Source organism: Urocitellus parryii, chromosome 2 (assembly GCF_045843805.1).
Source record: "Urocitellus parryii isolate mUroPar1 chromosome 2, mUroPar1.hap1, whole genome shotgun sequence".
NCBI classification, from domain to species: domain Eukaryota; kingdom Metazoa; phylum Chordata; class Mammalia; order Rodentia; family Sciuridae; genus Urocitellus; species Urocitellus parryii.
Window position 1 is genome coordinate 102,652,715 of NC_135532.1, and position 21,880 is coordinate 102,674,594.

General features: G+C 35.9%; 1 protein-coding gene and 1 non-coding gene across 4 annotated transcripts in view; one reads left to right on the forward strand and one right to left on the reverse strand.

Moving 5' to 3' along the window:
• Nucleotides 1-21,880, reverse strand: part of Pik3cb (phosphatidylinositol-4,5-bisphosphate 3-kinase catalytic subunit beta) — a 133,635-nt gene that overhangs the window by 84,793 nt on the left and 26,962 nt on the right. For all 3 annotated transcript variants that reach the window (XM_026385056.2, XM_026385055.2, XM_026385057.2), the window contains 2 exons: nucleotides 3,138-3,324; nucleotides 455-680 (listed from right to left, as the gene is read on the reverse strand). In XM_026385056.2, coding sequence (XP_026240841.1) covers nucleotides 455-680; nucleotides 3,138-3,308 — 397 coding nt within the window. In that variant the 5' untranslated portion in view covers nucleotides 3,309-3,324. The remainder of the gene's footprint in view (nucleotides 1-454; nucleotides 681-3,137; nucleotides 3,325-21,880) is intronic.
• LOC113180237 (small nucleolar RNA SNORD65) lies at nucleotides 9,420-9,491 on the forward strand. The gene has a single exon (XR_003300448.1). It is a non-coding gene; the product is annotated as a small nucleolar RNA SNORD65 (small nucleolar RNA).

Genomic DNA, 21,880 nt, shown 5'->3' on the forward strand with positions numbered 1-21,880 from the left:
TTAAAAAAAAAAAGTTGGCTTGAACTACCTGAGGTAAAGAAACAATTTTTTTTTCTCTTTCTAGTTCATCAAAGACCAACAGTTGTGTAAAATAAAAATAATCATTAGATGGGGCTGGGAATATAGCTCAGCTGGTAGAGCGCTTGCCTCGTGTGCACAAGGCCCTGGGTTCAATCCCAGCAGCACAAAAAAAAAAAAAATCATTAGTTTAAAAAAAAAAAAAAAATATATATATATATATATATATATAAAATAAAAGCCTTGGGTGTGTAGCAATATCACAATGCTAGAGGAGTTTCTAAATATTTATTCTTAATTCTGTACTTGCATTATCTCAAACTGGTAACCAACATTGGTGCATAAACTATACTTTGAAAAGTAATATCTTAAAATAAACATGTTTATATATATTACAATACACACTCATAAGAATTCATAAGAACTTTTAAATTACCTTTTCCTATAAGGACTCCAATTTTTGAATCCAATTTTTCCGCCGGATCACAACTTCTTGTCACTAATTTGAGAACAGGAAGAAAAGGTCTGACATCACAGAGTCTTCGTGTTTCATCTTCAAGCTCCTCATATACAGCAGTTTGATTCACACATGCAAACATATAGGAGTCAATTTCCATAAGGAGGTTAAACATTGGGTAATTGTGAACTTGCTTCCATAACATCTGCAGGAAAAAAGAGTAAGACCTTATGTGGTATGGAAACACTGGCATAAATTTTCAAAGATACATGTACAAGAATGCCCACCATAGCAGTGTTTGTAAAAACAACAAATTATACAGAAAAGCCAAATGCTTAGCAGTGAAAGACTAAGTAAACTACAGAATATTATCAAACTTTGAAATAAAATAGAAATACATTCAGATATGGAAAGCCATATCAGATATATATGTTTCAAATTATAAGACAGGGTGTATAGTATTATTCCATGTTTGTAAAATAATATAACAGCACAGTGAATAAAATATGCATCATAGATAAAAATACTAAAAGCTAATTATCTATGAGGATTAAAAATCAATGAGGACTTTTAATTGAACATTTCTGTAAACATTATAAATAACTTCTAATAAAAAATTAAAATTTTGGGCTGGAAATGTGGCTCAAGCGGTAGCGCGCTCGCCCGGCATGCATGCGGCCTGGGTTCGATCCTCAGCACCACATATAAACAAAGATGTTGTGTCTGCTGAAAACTAAAAAATAAATATTAAAAAAAAATTCTCTCTCTCTTTAAAAAAAATTAAATTTAAAGCATACATCATTGGGCTGGGGATGTGGCTCAAGCGGTAGCGTGCTCGCCTGGCATGCGTGCGACCCGGGTTCGATCCTCAGCACCACATACCAACAAAGATGTTGTGTCCGCCGAGAACTAAAAAATAAATATTAAAAATTCTCTCTCTCTCTCTCTCTCTCTCACACTCTCTTTGGAAAAATAAATAAATAAATAAAAATAAAGCATACATCATCATCCTCATACAAAATTTAAATTATGTTTAATGGGTATACTCACTAACTCTGCCCTATCATGATGAGAAAAGTCAATCTATCATCTCCTCCCATGTTTCCTGGATGACATAATGTAAAATAAGTTCACGATACAAAACACAAAGAAGGATTTCACATTTTGACAAAAGCCAGGAGATGACTATTATAGACCTGCAGTAAAACTTGTAACCTAGGTTCACTCTACATAAAACAAATAGGAGAAAGCATATGTATGCAACAAAGGAAAAAAAAAAAAAAGGTCAAGTGGTCTTCATCAAATTATAAATTTCTATATATCAAAGGACATATTCAGAATGAAAAAACAACCCATGGAATGGAAGAAAATATAAATCTGAAAAGAAATTAATATCCAGGATATATATGTACTCCTACAACTTAATTAAAAAAACATACAAAATTTAAAAATTGACAAAAGTGTTAAAAAGATAATTCTCCAAAGAAAACATACAAATGGCCAATAAATACATGAAAAGATGCTCAATATCATTAATCATTATGGACATGCATATAAAAACCATACTGAAACACCACTTCATAGGTTGGGGTTGTAGCTCAGTCCTAGCACATGTGAGGCACTGGATTCGATCCTTGGCACCACAAAAAAATAAATGGTTAAACAGTAAATTTTTTCATGTATGTTTCACAACTTAAAAAAAGAGAAGGATTAATAAATACTGTCAGTTATAGTTAGGGGAATCTTCCATAATTACCACTCAGACTATAAAAATAACAGTTCTCTGTACCTATATGGTACCTAAATCAACCTGTATTTTCTTTTTTACTTCAGCAATCATGCTGTTTTAGAATTCCCATGTCCCTGTGATGAAGAAGGTTGGAAAAGAGTTAAAGGGGTTTATCCAAAGTCAAGAGCTTTAAAGAGGTTTATCATAGTACTCATTTAAAATAAAATAACCCTGGGCTGGTCTTCAGCAGAAAACTCTTTCCCCAGAATTATCATGAATTGGAATTGGACTGGGGTAAACCAACCAAAAAGAACATGAAAAAACAAGTGTATCTAGCTCAAGGACAGTAACTAGAAAAACTTTTAACTCAACTTTCTTGACAGTTTCAATAACCTGAACAAACACTTCAAACTACCTAACACAAGCCAATTTTTCTTAATTCAGTCATCATAATGGATTAAAAACAATTTAAAAGTGGGGAGCGACAGACACAGAGGCACTCATCTGTAGTTCCAGTGACATGGGAGGCTGAAGCAGTAGGATCACAATTTCAAAGCCAGCTTTCGTAAAAATTAAAAAATAAAAAGGACTAGGGATGTAGCTCCGTAGGAAGAGTGCCCTAAGTTCAATTCCCTTCATTAAAGCAGGGGGAAAAAAAGGGCTAGGAAGGAATCTATAGGAAGGATTTGAGTGGGGAAACATGAACAGAGAAGTAAACTCCCTTATAAAAGTGGGAGAGAGAACAAGCATGTTTGATATGTCCATAAAAGACAGGGCATATATCAAAATCTTTAAAATGACTTAAAGGTCAAACTTCTCTCAAATTTACCACAAAATTTACAATAATCACATTTTTTAATAATAAAATGTCATTTCTCCCTAAGTGACATAGAAGGTAAACTAAATCTTTAGAAATTTTAATTATTAACATACCTGCTTAATATAAGAAATAGTAGCTTCCCGAGGTACCTCCAACTGGATATAAATCCCAGTGGGCAAAAGAAAATCCACAGGTATGGAGCCATCAGATGCTATCTGTGAGTCCACTGCCCAGATGTCAAGAACGTCTGCCATAGCAGGAGGCATTATGAAACTGAAGCACATTCATAACCATGGGGCCCTAGAAATCAGTAAATAAAACACAGCAAAACAATGATTAGCCAATTTTTATATTAAAATATGACAAACAAGGAGCATACCAATTATCCCAGCTACTTGGAAGGCCAAGGCAGGATGATACAAAGTTCAAAACCAGCCCAGGCAACTCAGACCCTGTCTCAGAATAAAAAATAAAAAGGGCTGGGATGTAGCTCAGTGGTAAAGTACTCCTGGGTTCAATACCCAGTACCAAAAAAGTTTATATATGTATACATATATGATAAAGCCCACCAATCCATAATTAGTCTTTGGATTTCAACATAACCAATAACATTAATAGGAAGCTAATTTAAAAATGTGTTACTTTTGAAGCCAGGTGTAGTGGCACATGCCTCGAATCCCAGCAGCTCAGGAGGCTAAGACAGGAGGACCAGGAGTTCAAAGCCAGCCTCAAGCAAAAGTGAGCCACTAAGCAACTCAGTGAGACCCTGTCTCTAATTAAAACACAAAATAGGGCTGGGGATATGGCTCAGTAATTGAGTGCCCCTGAGTTCAATCCCTGGTAAATAAATAAATAGAAAGAAATGATTAAAATGTGGGTTTTTAAAAAATATTTTATTAGTTGTTGATTGACCTTTTTTTATTTATATGTGGTGCTGAGAATCGAACCCAGTGCCTCCCACATGCTAGGCAAGCACTCTACCACTGAGCCACAACCCAGCCCTAAAATGTGGTTTTTGAAATAAACTATAATTATAAAATATATCACTATACATGTATGTGTGTTACATAACAAAAAAAAATTAAATAAACCAAGATTCAAATCCCATTTATTTAAATCATGAAGGTCATGTCAATTTAGAAATCAACTTTGTTTTTTATTTTTTCTTTTTTCAATCATCATGCCTCAGTCTCTCAGGAAGCTGCAGTTTACAGGTATGCCCCAATGCACCTAACAAGTTGACACATTTTTTTAATATATATTTTTTAGTTGTAGTTGGACATAATACCTTTATTTTATTTATTTATTTTTATGTGGTGTTGAGAATCGAACCCAGTGCCTCGCACATGCTAGGCAAGTGCTCTACCAGCCCTAGTTGACACATTTCTGGCCATTCTAACTGTCATGAATAGAAAACACATCAAATACATTTTAAAAAATGAGTTCATAATGATCCAAAAACAACAACAACAAACCCAAATTTTTCATTAGTCACTACTGGAGACGGCTAAGACATCACTGACTCATTATTTTAAAAACTGATAAAGAATGAGAAAGTAAATCAAACATATAGCCTGCTAGTACTAACTCTACTTGAGTAAAATTATTACAAACAGGGGTTAAGTTTGTCTTTTTCTTAGTTAGAAAAATAACCATTTTGTAATCTCTAATGATTAATGAATCTAGACAAAAATCATTAATAGATTCTAAAAAAAACAGTAATATTGAGTGAAAGGATGATAAGAAACTTTCCAATAAATTTATCTTATTGACAACACATGAACCTCTAATTGATCTTAACATCACAGAAAATGAGAGCACCGAACACTATGCTTCTTACAAAGTATTGGCAACAAGAAGTACTTACCCATCCCTATACTTTTCTTTGAGAAAACAAAACTGAATCTGGGTCTAATAGAGCCTCTAAAGCTGATCTATATCAGCTGAAATTATATGAAATACAGTAAGAAGTTAAACACTTCAACGAAGTAATCGTAATCAGCCGAGTGTAAAATGTGGGATGTTCGACAGAAATAAAGATAAAGTTTATCCAGCTAATCAATAACAAGAATAGGGGTTAGGTGGTGGTAGAAGACCTGTTAAAGACTAAAAGAGCATTCAGAAGATAGAGCCACAAGGTGAGGTACTGGGGAATGAAAATGATCAAATTATATTGTCACACTACATGACTGTACGTGTAACAATAAACCCTGCTATTACATACAATTAAAATGCACCAATAAAAAGTTTTAAAAGAAGACATGGCCAGACCCAGTGTTAATTTGAACAATTATAAAAAACTATCTTTGAATAATCTGGAAATTTTAAATACGGATTGACTATAAGCTCCTTGTGGGCTCAGCCCATGCTTTTTAAGTTCTGGTTTCTCATTGCAGTATATGGACAAATCTCTACATATTTAGGAACTCTAAACCAATAAATTTTCATAGCTGAGAACAAAACTACACAAAGTCATCACATGTCGCAATGTCACTAGACCTGGAATCTTTAGGCAAATCACTTCAGAGCAGCCTTTGAAAGTTGTTTTCAGTGGAGGAATTTCTAAACCTTGCATGTAATAGGTATTCAATAAGTATCTGCTGAATCAAAACAGGCTGCATCAAAAAAGATGCTTTCACATATTCAAATACCACCATGCAAAGACAAACACAGAGGAAAGTCAACTCCTGAACAAGTCAGAGCAAGTACTATGACTTTTTTTTTTTTTTTAAGAATTTTTAATATTTATTTTTTAGTTCTCGGCGGACACAACATCTTTGTTGGTATGTGGTGCTGAGGATCGAACCCGGGCTGCGCGCATACCAGGCGAGCGTGCTACCGCTTGAGCCACATCCCCAGCCCAGCCTTCTTTATTTTAAAGGCTAACTTTGTTTTTCATCTAAGCTTTTGTTAGAAACTCTTAAGTCATAGTACTTCGGGCTGGGGATGTGGCTCAAGCGGTAGCGCGCTCGCCTGGTATGCGTGCGACCCGGGTTCGATCCTCAGCACCACATACCAACAAAGATGTTGTGTCCGCCGAAAAATAAACAATAAATATTAAAAAAAATAAAATAAAATAAAATAAAATAAAGAAGGCTGATGAGGGCTAGGGGTACGGCTCAGTGTCAGTAGTGGGGCACTTGCTCTGAGTTGAATCCCTAGACACCCCCCCACACACACACACACACACACACAGCTTATGACACATCAGCCATCTGTCACAAAATGACAATCATAATGACCTATATCTACTCCTGGTTTTTGGCAAGACTCTCTCAACTGAAACCAAATCACTCAAATAATATAAATAATAATACAGGAGCATGAGCTGGCATGATGGCACAGGCCTGTAGTCCCAGCAACTTGGAAGGCTGAGGCAGGAGGATCACAAGTTCAAAGCCAATCTCAGCAATTTAGTGAGACAGTAGCTCAAGATAAAGAGGGTAGGGGATAGGGAATGTAGCTCAATGACAAAGCACTCTTGGGTTCAATTCCCAGTATCAAAACAAAACAAAACAAAAAAACAATAAATAGGAGAATGAAACTATACAAACACAACCCTGGGATCTAACCCTTACCACACAGCTGGAAACAGTAAAGCATCCTAATGTGCAGAGACCAAAGCAGCCATCTTTCCCAGGCTATGCAGGCACTTCATCACCAATCCCATCAACTTTCTAGACATGAAACTCTAAACTTCTGGGCTAATAGTGGAAAAAGCACTGAGGTGGATTCCAGAATTTCTTGATGACATGGTTATATATAAAAATGAAACCTGAAAATGCATCACAATGAGCTCCTACTCTTCTTCTTGTCTAAATCAGTCACTTAACACAACATATATGTACAGTCATGCTGAAATACTGGTACTTGCCAGCAATTCCCATATTGTTCCTACCTCCTACCTGAAACACATTATTCCCTCTCCTTACCATGTCCTCACCTCCATGTCTCCTGAGAAACTCTTTTACACTTCTGGATTCCTGGAACCTCCCACTGATATTTCTCTGTGTGCCTCAAGCATATTAAGCCCTTGATGAATATTTATTTATGGTTAAATGAAACAGTGAATAAAAAATTCTATAGAACTTGCTGGTAGAACAATTATACCAGATACTTAAAATGTGGTTTAAGTAAAATAAAATTGTGGTTTAAATCATGCTCTACAGGAAATATTAAACTATACAGCCGTCAATCTAGTCATTTAGCACCTAGTCTAATGCCATATATATAGCCTCCAAAATCGTTATTATGAACGCAGCACAGTGGTACATGCCTGTAATCCCAACGGCTTGGGAAGCTGAGGCAAGAGGATCACAAGTTCAATGTCAGCCTCAGCAACTTGGTGAGGCCCTAAGCAATTTAGCAAGATCCTGTCTCTAAAAAATAAAAAATAGAAAGGACTGGGGATGGGACTCTAGTGAAGCACTCCTGGGTTTAATCCATGGTAATAATAATAATAATAATAATTATTATTATTATTATTATTTAAAAAGTGACATTATGACTGAGAAATAGAAAATTCCGTAGTCCATTTTCAGAATACAGCATTTAACCTTAATTGGCATATAAGATCCAACTGTAGCCATTTTAATTATGGCCCTTCCCTTTGCACACCCTAATTTGAAAATTAGCTAGATTATAACCCCATGCTCCTCCTATCAAAGCAGGGGCAGTACTGCATTAGGGATAAAAGCTGGCGGATTGCCTACCCAGGTGTACTTACTTACTAGATGTTCTTTGGTACCATGCCCTTCGGCAGAATTAAAGTTTGTCTTATCAACACATTTCCAAGCATGTATTTAAGTCCTTGCAGTACTCCAATATCTCCAACATTATGTAAAATGTTTTTACCAATACACAAATGAAATGCCATATATATCTACATCTAGAACTTCTTAAGAAGTTTGAAATGACTTAACTCAGATATTTAAATCAATTCACACAGTTTTACCAAAATCAATCTATATCTTGAGTATATACATTTTTCTATAAAAGAATAAAGTAGGAAAATATTAAGAGTTCTGATTGCATCACCATTACTACAGATCAGGCTTTGCCTGATATCAGCATGTTTAAAACTTATAATCTCCTCACCTGTTATGAGAAACATGATACAGGTTTCACCTATAACTTAAGTATGAAACCCTCACTATATTTCGATTCCGCAATGTTACAGGCATTTTCAAAAATGATGTATTTTTAACTGATTTTCCACTATAGAACTGCTTGCTTTCATGTTATGGCATTCTCCATCAAATTTAGACAACCCACATCAGGATAGCTATTATTTTTAATATATTAAAGAATACATTACTCATTTCAGAATTAATTAAGCTAAATATTTATGTTTTATGCTCTTTTCAAAATGCTGTATTTCACTACAAAAAAATCTTAAAATTTTTAAAATGGTAAAATGCATTGCAAAGTCTAAGTATTTTTCTTGTTACATCTTTTTCTTCCCTTCTTTTTTTTTACTTTCCCCTTTCCGGGTGCTAGGGATCCAACGTACTATGAAAGCTGAGCTGTACTCACAGCCTCATGTGACATATTAAAGGACATCATAAAGGCAAGTTCTATCCTTTAACTTTACAGTTGCCTGTGCTTACCAGGAAAAAATCCTTCCTCACAACACGTTTCTACTTGAAAATCAAGACAATCAAAGGGGTTCTTATATGTTTCTGGCTGGGTTGTCTTTGGCTAATTAAGGGGTATATAAGAAGCTCTAAGTCAAGAAAACTTAGTTCTTTTTTTTCTTCCTTTTTTAAAAATATGTATTTTTAGTTGTTGATGGACCTTTATTTTACTTATTTATTTGTATGTGGTGTTGAGAATCGAACCCAGTACCTCACACATGCTAAGCAAGCCCTCCACCACTGAGCTACAATCCCAGCCCAAGAAAACTTAGTTCTCTAACAGATTTGAGAAAACTAGCTCTTACTTTTCAAATTTTAGGGTTAATAAATGTATTGATGGAGCCAGATGCCACTGGTGCATGCCTGTAATCCCAGTGGCTCAGGAGGATCATGAGTTCAAAGCCAGCCTCAGCAACTCAGCAAGGCCCTGAGCAACTCAGCAAGACCCTGAGTAACTCAGCAAGACCCTGACGCTAAATAAAATTTAAAAAGGGCTGGAATGTGGTTCAGTTGTCAAGCGTCCCTGGATTCAATCCCTGGTTCAAAAAAAAAAATGTATTGATAGGATGGTCAAACTAAAACCAGAGGATGTCTTGCAGCATGTATGACCTTTCAGGGTAGGTTATGATGGAGGGGCCAAACTCACAAAATGTGGTGTGCTATAAAAAAAATAATATGCCCTGTGTCAAACCTAAAACTGTGATGCAGTTATTAAATTAATGAGGTAACAGACCAAGGGGTAACAAATCTTGTTTTATCAAATGATGAAATCACCCCAAATAGCTGGAATTACCAGCAGATTGGTAGTGTTAAATCTACAGTTTTCTGAAGAAAAAAAAAAAAATCTTGTTCTGTAGAGATATATTAGGAAACAAAATTATTGCTATTAAGTTAAAAATAAAATATACTGTTTCTTATTTCCCTCATCACCATTATTTATAAGGGGGCACCACATATACACAAGAGTCCAGCCTTTGAGTTTCAGGTTGGTCAGTGTTTTAGGAGTGAAACACATTTCCCATTTTAAAGATAAGAAAACAAAAACCCAGAAAGATTAAGTAAATGATCCAGGAAGACAGAGAGACAATGGACACAGCCAGGACCAAAGTCCCTCTCCTACCCCCAAAAAGAAATTATCATATAGCATATTTTCCCTCATTTTCAGTCTTTTTCTTTCTTTCCCCTCTCCCCTACTCCTCTCACTCTCTTTAGGAAATGTACTTCACAGGATCATCTATCTTTACAAGATATTCACTTTTCTATCATTCTTTTGTTTAAGCATGAAAGCAAAAGATCAAAGGCTAAGAACAAGCAGTTTTAAAAACTATGACAATGACTTTTCAAGGAAGTTATCAAGAGTGCATAAGAACTTCAGCAGTGACAAATGGCTCAACTAAATCCTTAAAAGTGTAATTATGACCCAAGTTCAACCAAAAGCTACTTTGGAAAATCACAGATGAAATTTTTTTTAAAAGACCAAAATAATAATTCTTAAAAATTAGGAATGAGGGTATTTATCCCACATGTCTTATCTACAACATCATATAATTAGAAGAAAGGTAACTATTTATATAAAAAAAAAAAGGAAAAGGAAAAAAAGAAAGAAATCTTAGCCTAGAAGGAGTCATGCTTGGAATGAGCACTTCATTTGCTACTGCAACCTCTAAGTTTCATTCAGAGGCAACTCAAGTGATGGGATATGTCTGGGTCTCAATTCCCACTCCCTACATTACTCATGACAACAAATGAGCCTTAATTATAGAAAAAACTGAACAGTGTAAAACTTCATTTTTAAGAAAATATTATTTTGTCTGAATTACTGTAATTCTAGATAAGATATATCTCTAAGTAATTCCACAAGTTATTGAAGAATAGCTAAAATAGTATAAGCTCTATCATTTAAAGTAAAACAAAATTTAAAATTTATCCTCTCATATTGAAGACAGTTCTCTAAATTGTTTTCAGAAAAGATCTGCAAATAGGCAATTGATCCTTCCAAACTTTTATACTTGCTAACCCAGTAGTAATCCCAGCTCTGTAATGTATCAATTTAAAGCCTAAAGTAGAGAAAAAAGTTCATGTATAAATCAAAATATATAAATATTTAAAAATTCCAAGTAACCCAACTGTTCAAACACAAAGCAATAATTCACAAACTGATACATCCACTTTATGGCTTGGTATGTAGTCATTTAAACTGAAGTTTATCAAGTGTGTGATGTTAATAAATGGTATGGAAGTAGTAAAATAGAAACCAGTATTCATAGTATAATTAGAATTGTGCTTACAGTGAAAAACAAACCACAAGCACAATCTAATGAGTAGAAATTAAGGCTGGAAGGAAAGGTGAATATAGTTCACCTTTAATGAGGGCATACAGCTTACACATTCTTTTTGGATACCAAGGAGGAGCTCAGTTTAGAGCCTTGACTCTTTTGCGGGGGAGGAGGGGTACTGGGGATTGAACTCAGGGTGACTCGACCATTGAGCTACATCCCCAGCCACATTTTATATTTTATTTAGATACAGGGTCTCACTGAGTTGCTTAACACCTAACTTTTACTGAGGCTGGCTTTGAACTGGTGATCCTCTGTCTCAGCCTCCCGAACCATGGAATTACAGGTGGGTGCCACTGTGCCTGGCCTTGACTCATTTTTTATTAGTTTTCTTTTGCAGTGCTGGAGGCCTCAGGTATGCTGGACAAGCACTCTATCACTGAGCTACATCTCCAGCCCTGGTTATTTATTCTTAACATGTTTGTGTTCATTAGTATTTCTTAAACTGCAGATCTACAATCTTAATTTTCAATGTAACTATAAATAAGATATTTATTTATACTTAGCATATCTCTATAAACAAATTTTTAAATTACAAGCCAAGCTTCTTTCTTTCTTTCTTTTGTTACTGGGGATTGAACACAGAGGTGCTTAACCACTAAGGTACATCCCCAGACCTTTTTATTTTTCTTTTGATATAGGGTCTCACTAAATTGCTTAGGGTCTAAATTGCTGAAGCTGGCCTTGAACTTAAAACCCTCCTGTCACAACCTCCCCAGTACCTGGGATTACAGACATGGGCCTCCATAAATAGCCATACCAGGATTATTTCAATATTCATAAATGCACAACAATTTTTAAAAATCATAACACATGTAACTACTATACCAAAAAAACTTCTGTGACTACTCTAGGCACAGACAAAACTAGCTCTTATCTCACTTAAGGAATTCCTCTCTATTTTAAAAATATTATCCTAATAAGTTATTTATAATGCACAAACAGCCGGAGTCCACAATAAAAAAAACTTCTTAGGGGCTAGGGCTGAGGCTTAGCAGTAGAGCACACTAAGTTCAAGACGCTGGGTTCAATCCTCAGCACCACATAAAAATAAATAAAATAAAGGTACTGTGTCCAACTACAACTAAAAAAATATTTTTTTAAAAAAACTTTCCTATAGAGGAATACATATACCTAATAATTTAAATAAGAAATACTTTAGTACACACCTGTAATCCCAGCAACTCAGGTGGCTGAGGCAGGAGGATCACAAGTATATGTTTGAGTTTTTATTCTATGATTAACTCTTTTTAATGTGGCATAAGGTTCATCAACACTGGACCAGATACACAAAGATTTTATTTATTGAAACACTTAAGAATTTCAAAAAAAAAGAAACATTAAGAGTTTCTTTTGGTAGTATGGTGTCATATACATGTTTTGTGTAGATATTTGTTAAACTGCTTGGACTGTATGACCTTGAACAAACTCTTTAATCTCTCTGGGCTTTAGTTTCCTAATTTATGAAAAAATAGTTAATATTTACCTTGAGGAGTTAGTGTGAGGATTAAATAAAATAGCACATACAGAAAAGCACTTGACATTTTAAAAGCACTCAAAAAAGAGGACTAATTAAATTACTTGAGGACTATTTTAATAAGACTTGTCTTTTTCCAATAAAAGAACAGTCAAACCTCAATTCACAGCATACGATCATAAGCCCCCACTGCTGGGTGGAAAAGGAATTAAAGCAGTGTTTCTCAAAAGGTGGTCTCCACAAACCTATCAGATGGTTTGATCATATGCACTTCCCCAAATTACGAATCTCCACAGAAATCCCACAAAACAGTTCTGTGCTAGCAGAACTGTGTTATTTCTCTTGAGTAAAACTGAGATATAGGATGCTGTTAAGTCTTAGCAAGGGTATTTTTACTTCATTTCTGTTATAGTTTACTTTTGTTAAATATTTATTTTTATTGTTACTATTGTTTCACATTATTATTAAAAACCGTTGAAAGAGGATACCAAACTTAGAAACGCATTATATCCCTCATGGCAAAAACAATTTACACAACTGTGGTATAAAGGTTCTAAAACCCAAAATAATGTTCGTGACAAAGCAGAATGGCTACTGCAAAACCCCTTTATCAAATTACAATAGGCAAGAGATTGGCATGGTGTCTCATGCCTGTTATCACAGCAACTCGGGAAGCCAAGGCATGAGTATCACAAGTTCAAGGCAAGCCTCAGCAACTTAAGAAAGCCCTAAGCAACTTGTTAAGACTCTTGTCTCAAAATAAAAAAACAAACAAATAAAAAAGGGTTGGGAATATAGCTTAGTGGTTGAGTGCCCCCGGGTTCAATCCTTAGTTAAAAAAAAAAAAATTACACCAGGTAGCCTTGTATAATATAAATGGTATGTGATACAGCCATTATACCCACTTATGTATATATTATAAAAATCTTGCTTTAGGGGATGTCTATCATATAGTACCAATCTGAGGTAAAAGTGATCAACGATTTTTTTTCTATTTATGCATGAAAAGCCATGCAACAAAGGAATTTTTTCATTTAGTTAGTTAGTCTGTAAACCATAATACAGAATCAAAAGCAGAAGCAGTATGTATTGCTCATGGAATCCAAGTTGCCAACACACACTGTCAGCCTGTACTTGTCATAAATAAAATCAACTGTGATCTAAGTACAGATATCAACAATTGACTATCATTACAGGAGTATTCATATCATTTAAATCCATAATAATTTCATCACAAATGACCTTCTTAAATTAGAGTTAGGACATTATATTTTATTAATATATAGGTAGATTACATGTATCTATAAATTTCATTCAATAAAGTAAACAAGAATTACAAAATGTGTTACTAAAAATCATTTAAATCCTGTAAGGTTTAAAAAACACTAGAATATCATAGTAAATATTTTTTTTTAATTTTTAAAAAGAACCACAGAATAGACTTCTTTAGGGTTACTTATGTGTATTGTCAAGCGTTCTCAAAAGGCGCCTTTGTAAAGATTGTACCATTGCCTTTGTAAAGATTATATTCTCACTATAGTACTAACAGGACAATATTAGAGCTTCTTAATTACCTAAAGGCAAAAAGTTATTATTTATAAAATCAAACTTTTTTCATATTTACTAGAATTTATATTTCTATTTAAATGAACTATTATTGTAATTCATTACCAGTTTTGGAGTATCTGTGTTTTATTGGCTGGGGGGGTGGGGGCGGGGAGGTGTTCTTCTCTTTCTTCTTCATTTTGTGGTACGGGGACGGTACCCAGGTTTTTCTATTAAGCTACAGCCCCAGCCCTTTTTTATTTTGAAACAGGGTTTTGCTAAGTTGCGCAGGATAGCGTCTAATTTATGATCCCCCTATAGCTTCCCAAATTCCTGGGACAACAGATGTGTACTACCATGCTCAGCCTTTTTTCTTGTCTGTCTCTCTTCCTCTAATGGTAAGAATGGAACTAAGGACCTCACACATGTTAGGCAAGCATACTACCACTGAGCTGCACCTGTACCCCTAGCCCCTAATTTTTCTTTTCTTTCTTTTTTTTTTTTTTTGGGGGGGGGTACTGAGGGATTGAACTCAGGGGCACCACGAAGCCACATCCCCAGCCCATGTCCCCAGCCCTTTTTTATATTTTATTAGAGACAAGGTGTCACTGAGCTGCTTAGCGCCTCACCATTGCTGAAGCTGGCTTTGAACACATGATCCTCCTGTCTCAGCCTCCGGAGCTGCTGGATAGTGTTTTTCAATTCTTATTGAAAGGTATCTTTCTCTATTGAGGATCTTAAATGGTGAAGATTTAGGCCTCTCCAAAATTACTAATCGTCAAGGTTAACCCAAAAGAAGCCTGAAGGCCTGAGATTTCTCCTTTGAAGATCTTTCTCTTTGAGGATCTCAAAATCTAATTTATCTACAATGAAATTCCTAGATCATTTTCATTCTGGATTACATCTTGAAGATCACCCATCTTGAAGAGCAGAAGATTTTTATTAGTCATCTATGCTTTGGGACTGGTTTAGAAAAACATAAATCTCAAAATTCTCAGAAACATCAGAACATAGGATGTTCTATAACCCAGATTTTTTTACCGTAATTTTTTGTTGTTGTTTATTCCACTGATAATCACTAAAAGGGTGTCAAACAAACCATACAAATTTGCTTATGTAAAAGGCATAAAAGAATTTTAAATAATTCTCACCTTCCCAACAACTTTTTAAAAATTGTTAGATAAAAGTATAGAGAGATGCTGGGCACTGTGACACACATTTATAATCCCAGCGGCTCGGGAGGCTGAGACAAGAGGGATCTCATATGAGTTTAAAGCCAGCCTCAACAAAAGCGAGGTGCTGAGCAACTCAAGGAGACCCTGTCACTAAAAGAAAACATAAAATATGGGAATTGCTGGCTCAGTGGTCAACTGTCTGAGTTCAATCCCCAGTTCCCACCCCCTACCCCCGCCCCCAAAAAAGAAAAGTATAAAGAAAAATTTCATTTACTTATTTATTTGGTACCAGTGATTAAACCCAGGGGTACTCAACCACAGAGCCACATCCCTAGCCCTTTTTATTTTGAACAGGATCTCCCTAAATTGCTTAAGGCCTTGCTAAATTGCTGAGGCTGGGTTTGAATTTAGGATCCTCCAGCCTTAACCTCCCTGGGATTACAGGTATGTGCCACTCTGCCCTACCAATAAATGAGAAATTTAGATATTAATTTGCAAAGTCGTTAATCCCATGAGAAAGAGGAACATTATTGGCATTATTTCATCAGACTGAAAGAACTGATCAAAAATTTTTAATTCAATAGATTCTACAGTCTAAAAAATGTAAATAGTCTCTCTACAAAAGTTATAAAGAATAAGAGTTTTAACAGTCTATTATTCCAAAATATATAACTAGACTCTGTTAACATACTCCATTTTAAATAATTTAAATGATCCTGTGTTACATATGTAATATGTAATATTTTATTAAGTAATGCTAGTAAATCATTTTAGAGTTCTAGCTTCCAGTCTGCCTTCCTCCTTCCTGATCTAAATGCTCACTCATGCTTAGCCCTATCATCAAGACATGAATTATTACAACTGGACATACAATTCCAAGATAGTTCAATTCTCTGTCTTTTCCCCTTACCCTGATTATTTTCCTAAACAGACAAAATTAAGAGGATAAGGAGTAAAGACTGATTAATAGGTACTGAGTTACAGTTAGATTGGAGCAAGAAGCACTGGAGTAATATTGCACAGTATTACATTAACATGTACTACTTTTAAGTTTTGTATATCAGTTAAAAATAAAAAATAATAGGACAAAAACTTACCATACTACCAATAATATAAATCTAAAACATAATAAAGTGACTTTCTCTAGCCTTTGAAGATTTAACTGAGAGAATTCTCTTACATAATAAAACAGTACTTACTTTCTTATTTCATCCACCCACCAACCTCTCACACCAACATGACTTCTGTAGTAAGGCTTTTATTGATGCTTAACCATTTTAGGCCACAGTACAGGAGTGAAGCAAATATGTAAATAATTTTGGCTCATTGGACACACTTTTTCTTTTCTTTTCTTTGCTCATGCTAGACAAGTGGTCTTCCACTGAGTTTACATCCCCAGCCTATTCTATTTTGAGACAGGGTCTCACTAATTGCCCAGGCTGGCAAACTTGTAAGTACCCTGCCAAAGACTACCAGGTACCTGGCATTACAGATCACCATGCTCAGATCATTGGACACATTTTGCACTTATCTTTCAGATACATATTTTAGACAAAAGTCTCATTGTCTTGATAACTGCTTCTGTTTCTTACTCCAGTAGCAATGGAAACAGTAGACTCTAGGGTATGTGCTTTTGAATGTCAACAAATCTTTCTCCCACTTATTTCTTGTTCTTGTTTACAAGTGACATCATGATAATCAGGAATGACTGTTTGTGAAGCAAAGGGTACCCACAAGTAGCTGCTGTGAGAGTGAGTCAGAAGCCAAATTGTACAAGTGTGTGGTGGTGCTGGTGAGTAACCAACAGCCCTCACATCTAGGAACTGAACCAATGCCAAAAAGCCATCTGGATAGCAAACAGTAACATGAGAAGAATTTTAAATAGCTTACAGCTGTAGAAAAAGCCCTACTCAGGCTCTGAACCTTTTAGTTATTTCTGTCTGCTGTCGTTTTGAAAATAAGTTATAATACATAAAAAATAAAAGAGCATTCTATAAAGTCTGGCATTTCTCCCAACCGTTTCAGAAATTACTCCTTTGCACATAGGTTTAAGTTTATTCTGTACATGTATTTGTTGTTTGCTTGTTTGTTTTAAATCCTTTCCTTGGAGACCAATTTTCCTCCTAAGCTATCCAGCCATAAATGAAAAAATGCTTCTGTGAGTAGTTTCCATCTCTCCCTTACTACTAACAGTAAATGGGGGCAGCAGGATAGAAATTAGGAAGATTGAAAAAGTACCTGTCCTTGATTTCACTACCTGTCTTCTCTGGAGGACATGGTAGGCCAGGAGAAGCAGGCTGATAGTGTCATTTCAGTATTAGGCTATAACCAAAACTAAGAAAGGACTGGGCACAGTGGCATATGCCTGCAATCCCAGTGATTCAGGAGGCTGAGGCAGGAGATCACAAGTTTGAGATCAGCCTCAGCAATTTAGCAAGACCCTATCTCAAAATAAAAAATATAAAGGACTAGGGATATAGTTCAGTAGAAAAGCAATCCTGGGTTAAACCCCCAGTACCTAAAAAGAAAAAAGAGAGAGATGGAGAGAGAACTGCATAAGAACAAAAAGGGAAAAATGATTGGCCTTAAAGTTGATGAATATATACTAAGTATTCAGTCTGTTCAAGACACCACATCACACACTTACACTTGACTGGAGGTGAGGAGATTTCAAAACTAAAACACCAAAGCCGGGCTTGTTGATGTATGTCTATAATTCCAGCAGCTTGGGCAGCTGAAGCAGGAGGATCAAAAGTTCCACGCCAGCCTCAGCAATTTAGCAAGGCCCTAAACAACTTAGTGAGACTTGTCTTTAAAATAAAAAATAAAAATGGCTGGGGATATAGCTCAGTGTTAAAGTCCCCCTGGGTTTAATCCCTAGTCCTCTCTCTCCCAATGCCCTGCCCCCAAAAAAAACACACAAGCAGTTTGCATCTATCCTACACCAGAGCACATGGGTTTCCTGAGAAAGATGACTGGTAGGCATGTCTGCTCTGCTTCATTCAGATGGTGCTCCATCTTAGATTGCTGGAGGGAATGAAAGACAGCCTTCCATATTTCTTTTAGTAACTGAATGGACTAGTACACTCACCTAAAGACTTAAGGTGGCACCACAGTATTGCTCTCATGAAACTGCCTCATGGCCTCACAGCCCTAGTCTATGACCTGAACATAAGGGGATGAGCACTGAGTTACATGGAGTCAAATAATTCACCTTTTGTCTCTACGTCCAGCATCCCCAGCGATCTGAAATCTTTAAATTTATGATTTAAATTTAGCTTTTGGATTCTGTGTTTAATTTATAGCAAATGCACTACAGTTTAATAAATCATATTTTTGTTTCAAAACCTCAAAAAAGAATTCTTTTTTAAAACAGCCTAATTTCTGTGTCTCCTCCTAATTCTTAAAACATCATGTCAAATATTGCCTTGTTGGGAAGCACTATCTTCTTTTTACCACCCACACTGCTAACTTTCACAATGAACTGTTGACTAAGAAGGCAAATAAACTAGAAATTAAATAACATTAGTATCAATTTCATAAGACTAATATAATGGCTAAACAATTGAAAATATTTCCAGATTGAATATGACTATTAAAACAACTTATACTTTTTCCTTTTTTTTTTTTTCTTGAAGTAAGGGTTACTATTAGAATTTCACTTTAAACTTGACTTTACTTTTTAGCTTTAAATCTGATCCCATCTGGAAACTGTGGGGATACTTTTTTTTTTTAAAGGTTTCTTTTTTTTTTTTTTTTTAAAGAGAGAATGAGAGAGGAGAGGGAGGGAGAGAGAGAGAGAGAGAGAGAGAGAGAGAGAGAGAGAGAATTTTTAATATTTATTTTTTAGTTCTCGGTGGACACAACATCTTTGTTGGTATGTGGTGCTGAGGATCGAACCCGGGCCGCACGCATGCCAGGCGAGCGAGCTACTGCTTGAGCCACATCCCCAGCCCTGTGGGGATACTTTTAAAGGAATAAAAATCTATTAGATGGAAAAAAAAAAACATTACTAATGAAAAAAGCTTTAAAAATATAGTATAGTATTAAAACTAGCTTTAAAAGACTTGTAGGAATATAATAAAGAGCTTAGCTGGGGCTGGGGGTATGGTCCAGTAGCAGAGTGCTTGCCCAGTATGTGCAAGGTTTGGGGTTCAATCCCCAGTACTAAACAAACAAACAAACAAACAAACACACCACCTCTGTTGTCATGACCTGGCATGTTTTTAAACATAGTCCCAAACTATTTCTGCACTCTTCCCTACCTGAGTAAAGTGCATGCTCCATCTCCTTTTGGGTTTTATAACTACTTGGCCAGCAGCATACGACAGAGATAATGCTCTATGAATTTCTAGGCCAAAGTTTAAGAAGCTGCAACTTCCCTTTGTTATCTCTTAAGACACTTACTTTTGAGGATGCTCACTCTTAAACATCAGCCACCATGCTCTAAGGATCAGGACAAAAGGAAAGACCATGAGTGAACCTTTTGACCAACCCCAGCTGAATGCCAACACTAACAGTCAGCCATCTGAATGGAAAGGCCTTCTTGATTCCATCTAGCAGACTTCAAGTTTCTCCCATTAAGGCCCCAGACATCATGGGCCAAAGACGAACCAATCCTGCTGTGCCCCATACAAATCCCTGACCTCAGAGTCAAGCCAAACAAAATGGATATTTTATACAACTATGTTTGGGTGTTTTGTTAAAAGCAACAGATAACTGCAGCATGATCTGGGACTGAGATCAAATTATGCAGCTAGAACACCCAAAAGTTAATTGCTTCTTTTTAAAAAATTCACATTTGCATACATGTGCCTTAATATATATTTTATTCAACAACATTTTTTTTTGTTTGTTTTAAATACCAGAGATTGAACCCAGGAACACTTAGCCATGTAGCCACATCCCCAGCCCTTTTTTAAAAAAAATTTGAGACAGGGTTTCACTGAGTTGCCAAGGCCTTACTCAGTTGCTGAAGCTGGCTTTGAACTTCCATCCTCCTGCCTAAGCCTCCTGAGCCACTGTGATTATATGCATGCGTCACAGAACCTGGTTGTGTCTTTTAAATTTAATCACTAAGGAAGAAGAAATATGTGCATTATAAATCCTCAGGGTGTAAATCACTTATCTTATACTTTTGAAACTGAGACTTACAGAAATAAGATGACTATACCAAGGTCACTATGGCAGACTGCTTTCTCCACAGTTATGGAATTGCAGCTTGAGCACTTGGAAGACTACACATTCCAACTTCCCATGCAGTTAGAAGTGACCTTGTATTAAATTCTCTTCACTGTAATATGGGGTAAAAATGACATGTGCTACTTCAGGTTAGGGTTTTTAAGAAATGTGGTGCACAGCCAAGTGTGGTGGCACACTTCTGAATTCCCAGCAACTCTGGAGGCTGAGACAGGAGAATCGTAAATTCAAGGTCAGCCTCAGCAAATTAGCCAGGCCCTAAGTAACTTAGTGAGATGCTGTGTCAAAATAAAATGGACTGGGGATATGGCTCACTGACAAAGCACCTCAATCCCCAGTACCAAAAAAAAGAAAGGGGAAAAAAAGAAATGGGTGTGCAACCTACATCACCCCATTCTTCTTCCACTGGACACATAAGATGACAGAGTCACATAAGAAGGAAAAAATTGACAGAGAACCACTCACCAAAGAGGACCATACATTAAAACTCTCCATGAGTGAGAAGTAGACATTTGTTATGCTAAGCCTTTTTTTTTTTTTTTTTTTTTTTTGGTACTGAGGATAGAACCCAGGAGTACTCCAACACTGACCTATATCCCCAGCCCTTTTTAATTTTGAGAAAGAATCTCATTAAGTTGCTTAGGCAGGCCTTGAACTTCTGATCCTCTTGCTTCACCCTCCCAAGTTGCTATGATTACAAGCATGTACCATCAAGCTTGGTGTGCTAAGCCATTATTAATTTTCAGCAACTTGGCCTTCACTAATTTAGTCAAACACACAGTTTATGTAGCTGCAAGGCCAAGATTAAAATCCACAGAATTCTCCCTCCTCCTTAGCATCTTCTGCTAGAATTATTGTTATTTTCACAAAGAATTGTAGGATCACAATGCATAAGAATTCTACTTAAAAGAAGAGAGTAAATGAAATAAGTAATGAGAAAGAACATATGCAAAAATATCAGGAAAAGTACTAATTTGAGGAATTTGAAGATTAGAACACAGAGAGGCAAAGAATAAGGGCAAAATGAGACTGGAGGTTTTAATAAGTTCCACTGTGAAAATGAATCTAAAAAAGCTAGACATGGTAGCATAATGCCTATAACCCCAGCAACTCAGGAGGCTGAGGTAGGAAGATTCCAAATTCTAGCTCAACTTCAACAACTTGGCCAGACCCTCAACAATTTAGTGAGACCCTGTCTCAAAAATTAAAAAGGACTGTGAATGTAGCTCAGTGGCAGTGTTTGCTTGGCATGAGCAAGGCTTTGGGTTCAATCTCAAATACTACAAAAACAAAAACAAAACTAAACACACACACACACTCTATACATTATGCATAAAACTAGTAATCTTAGGGTTGGGCATGTAGCTCAGTGGTAGAGAACTTGCATAGCATGTATAAGGCCCTGCATTTGACTCTAGCACCGCAAAACAAATCAAAAAAAGACTAGTAATCTTCCACATAAACAAAGCTATAGTTAATGGTTTCTTT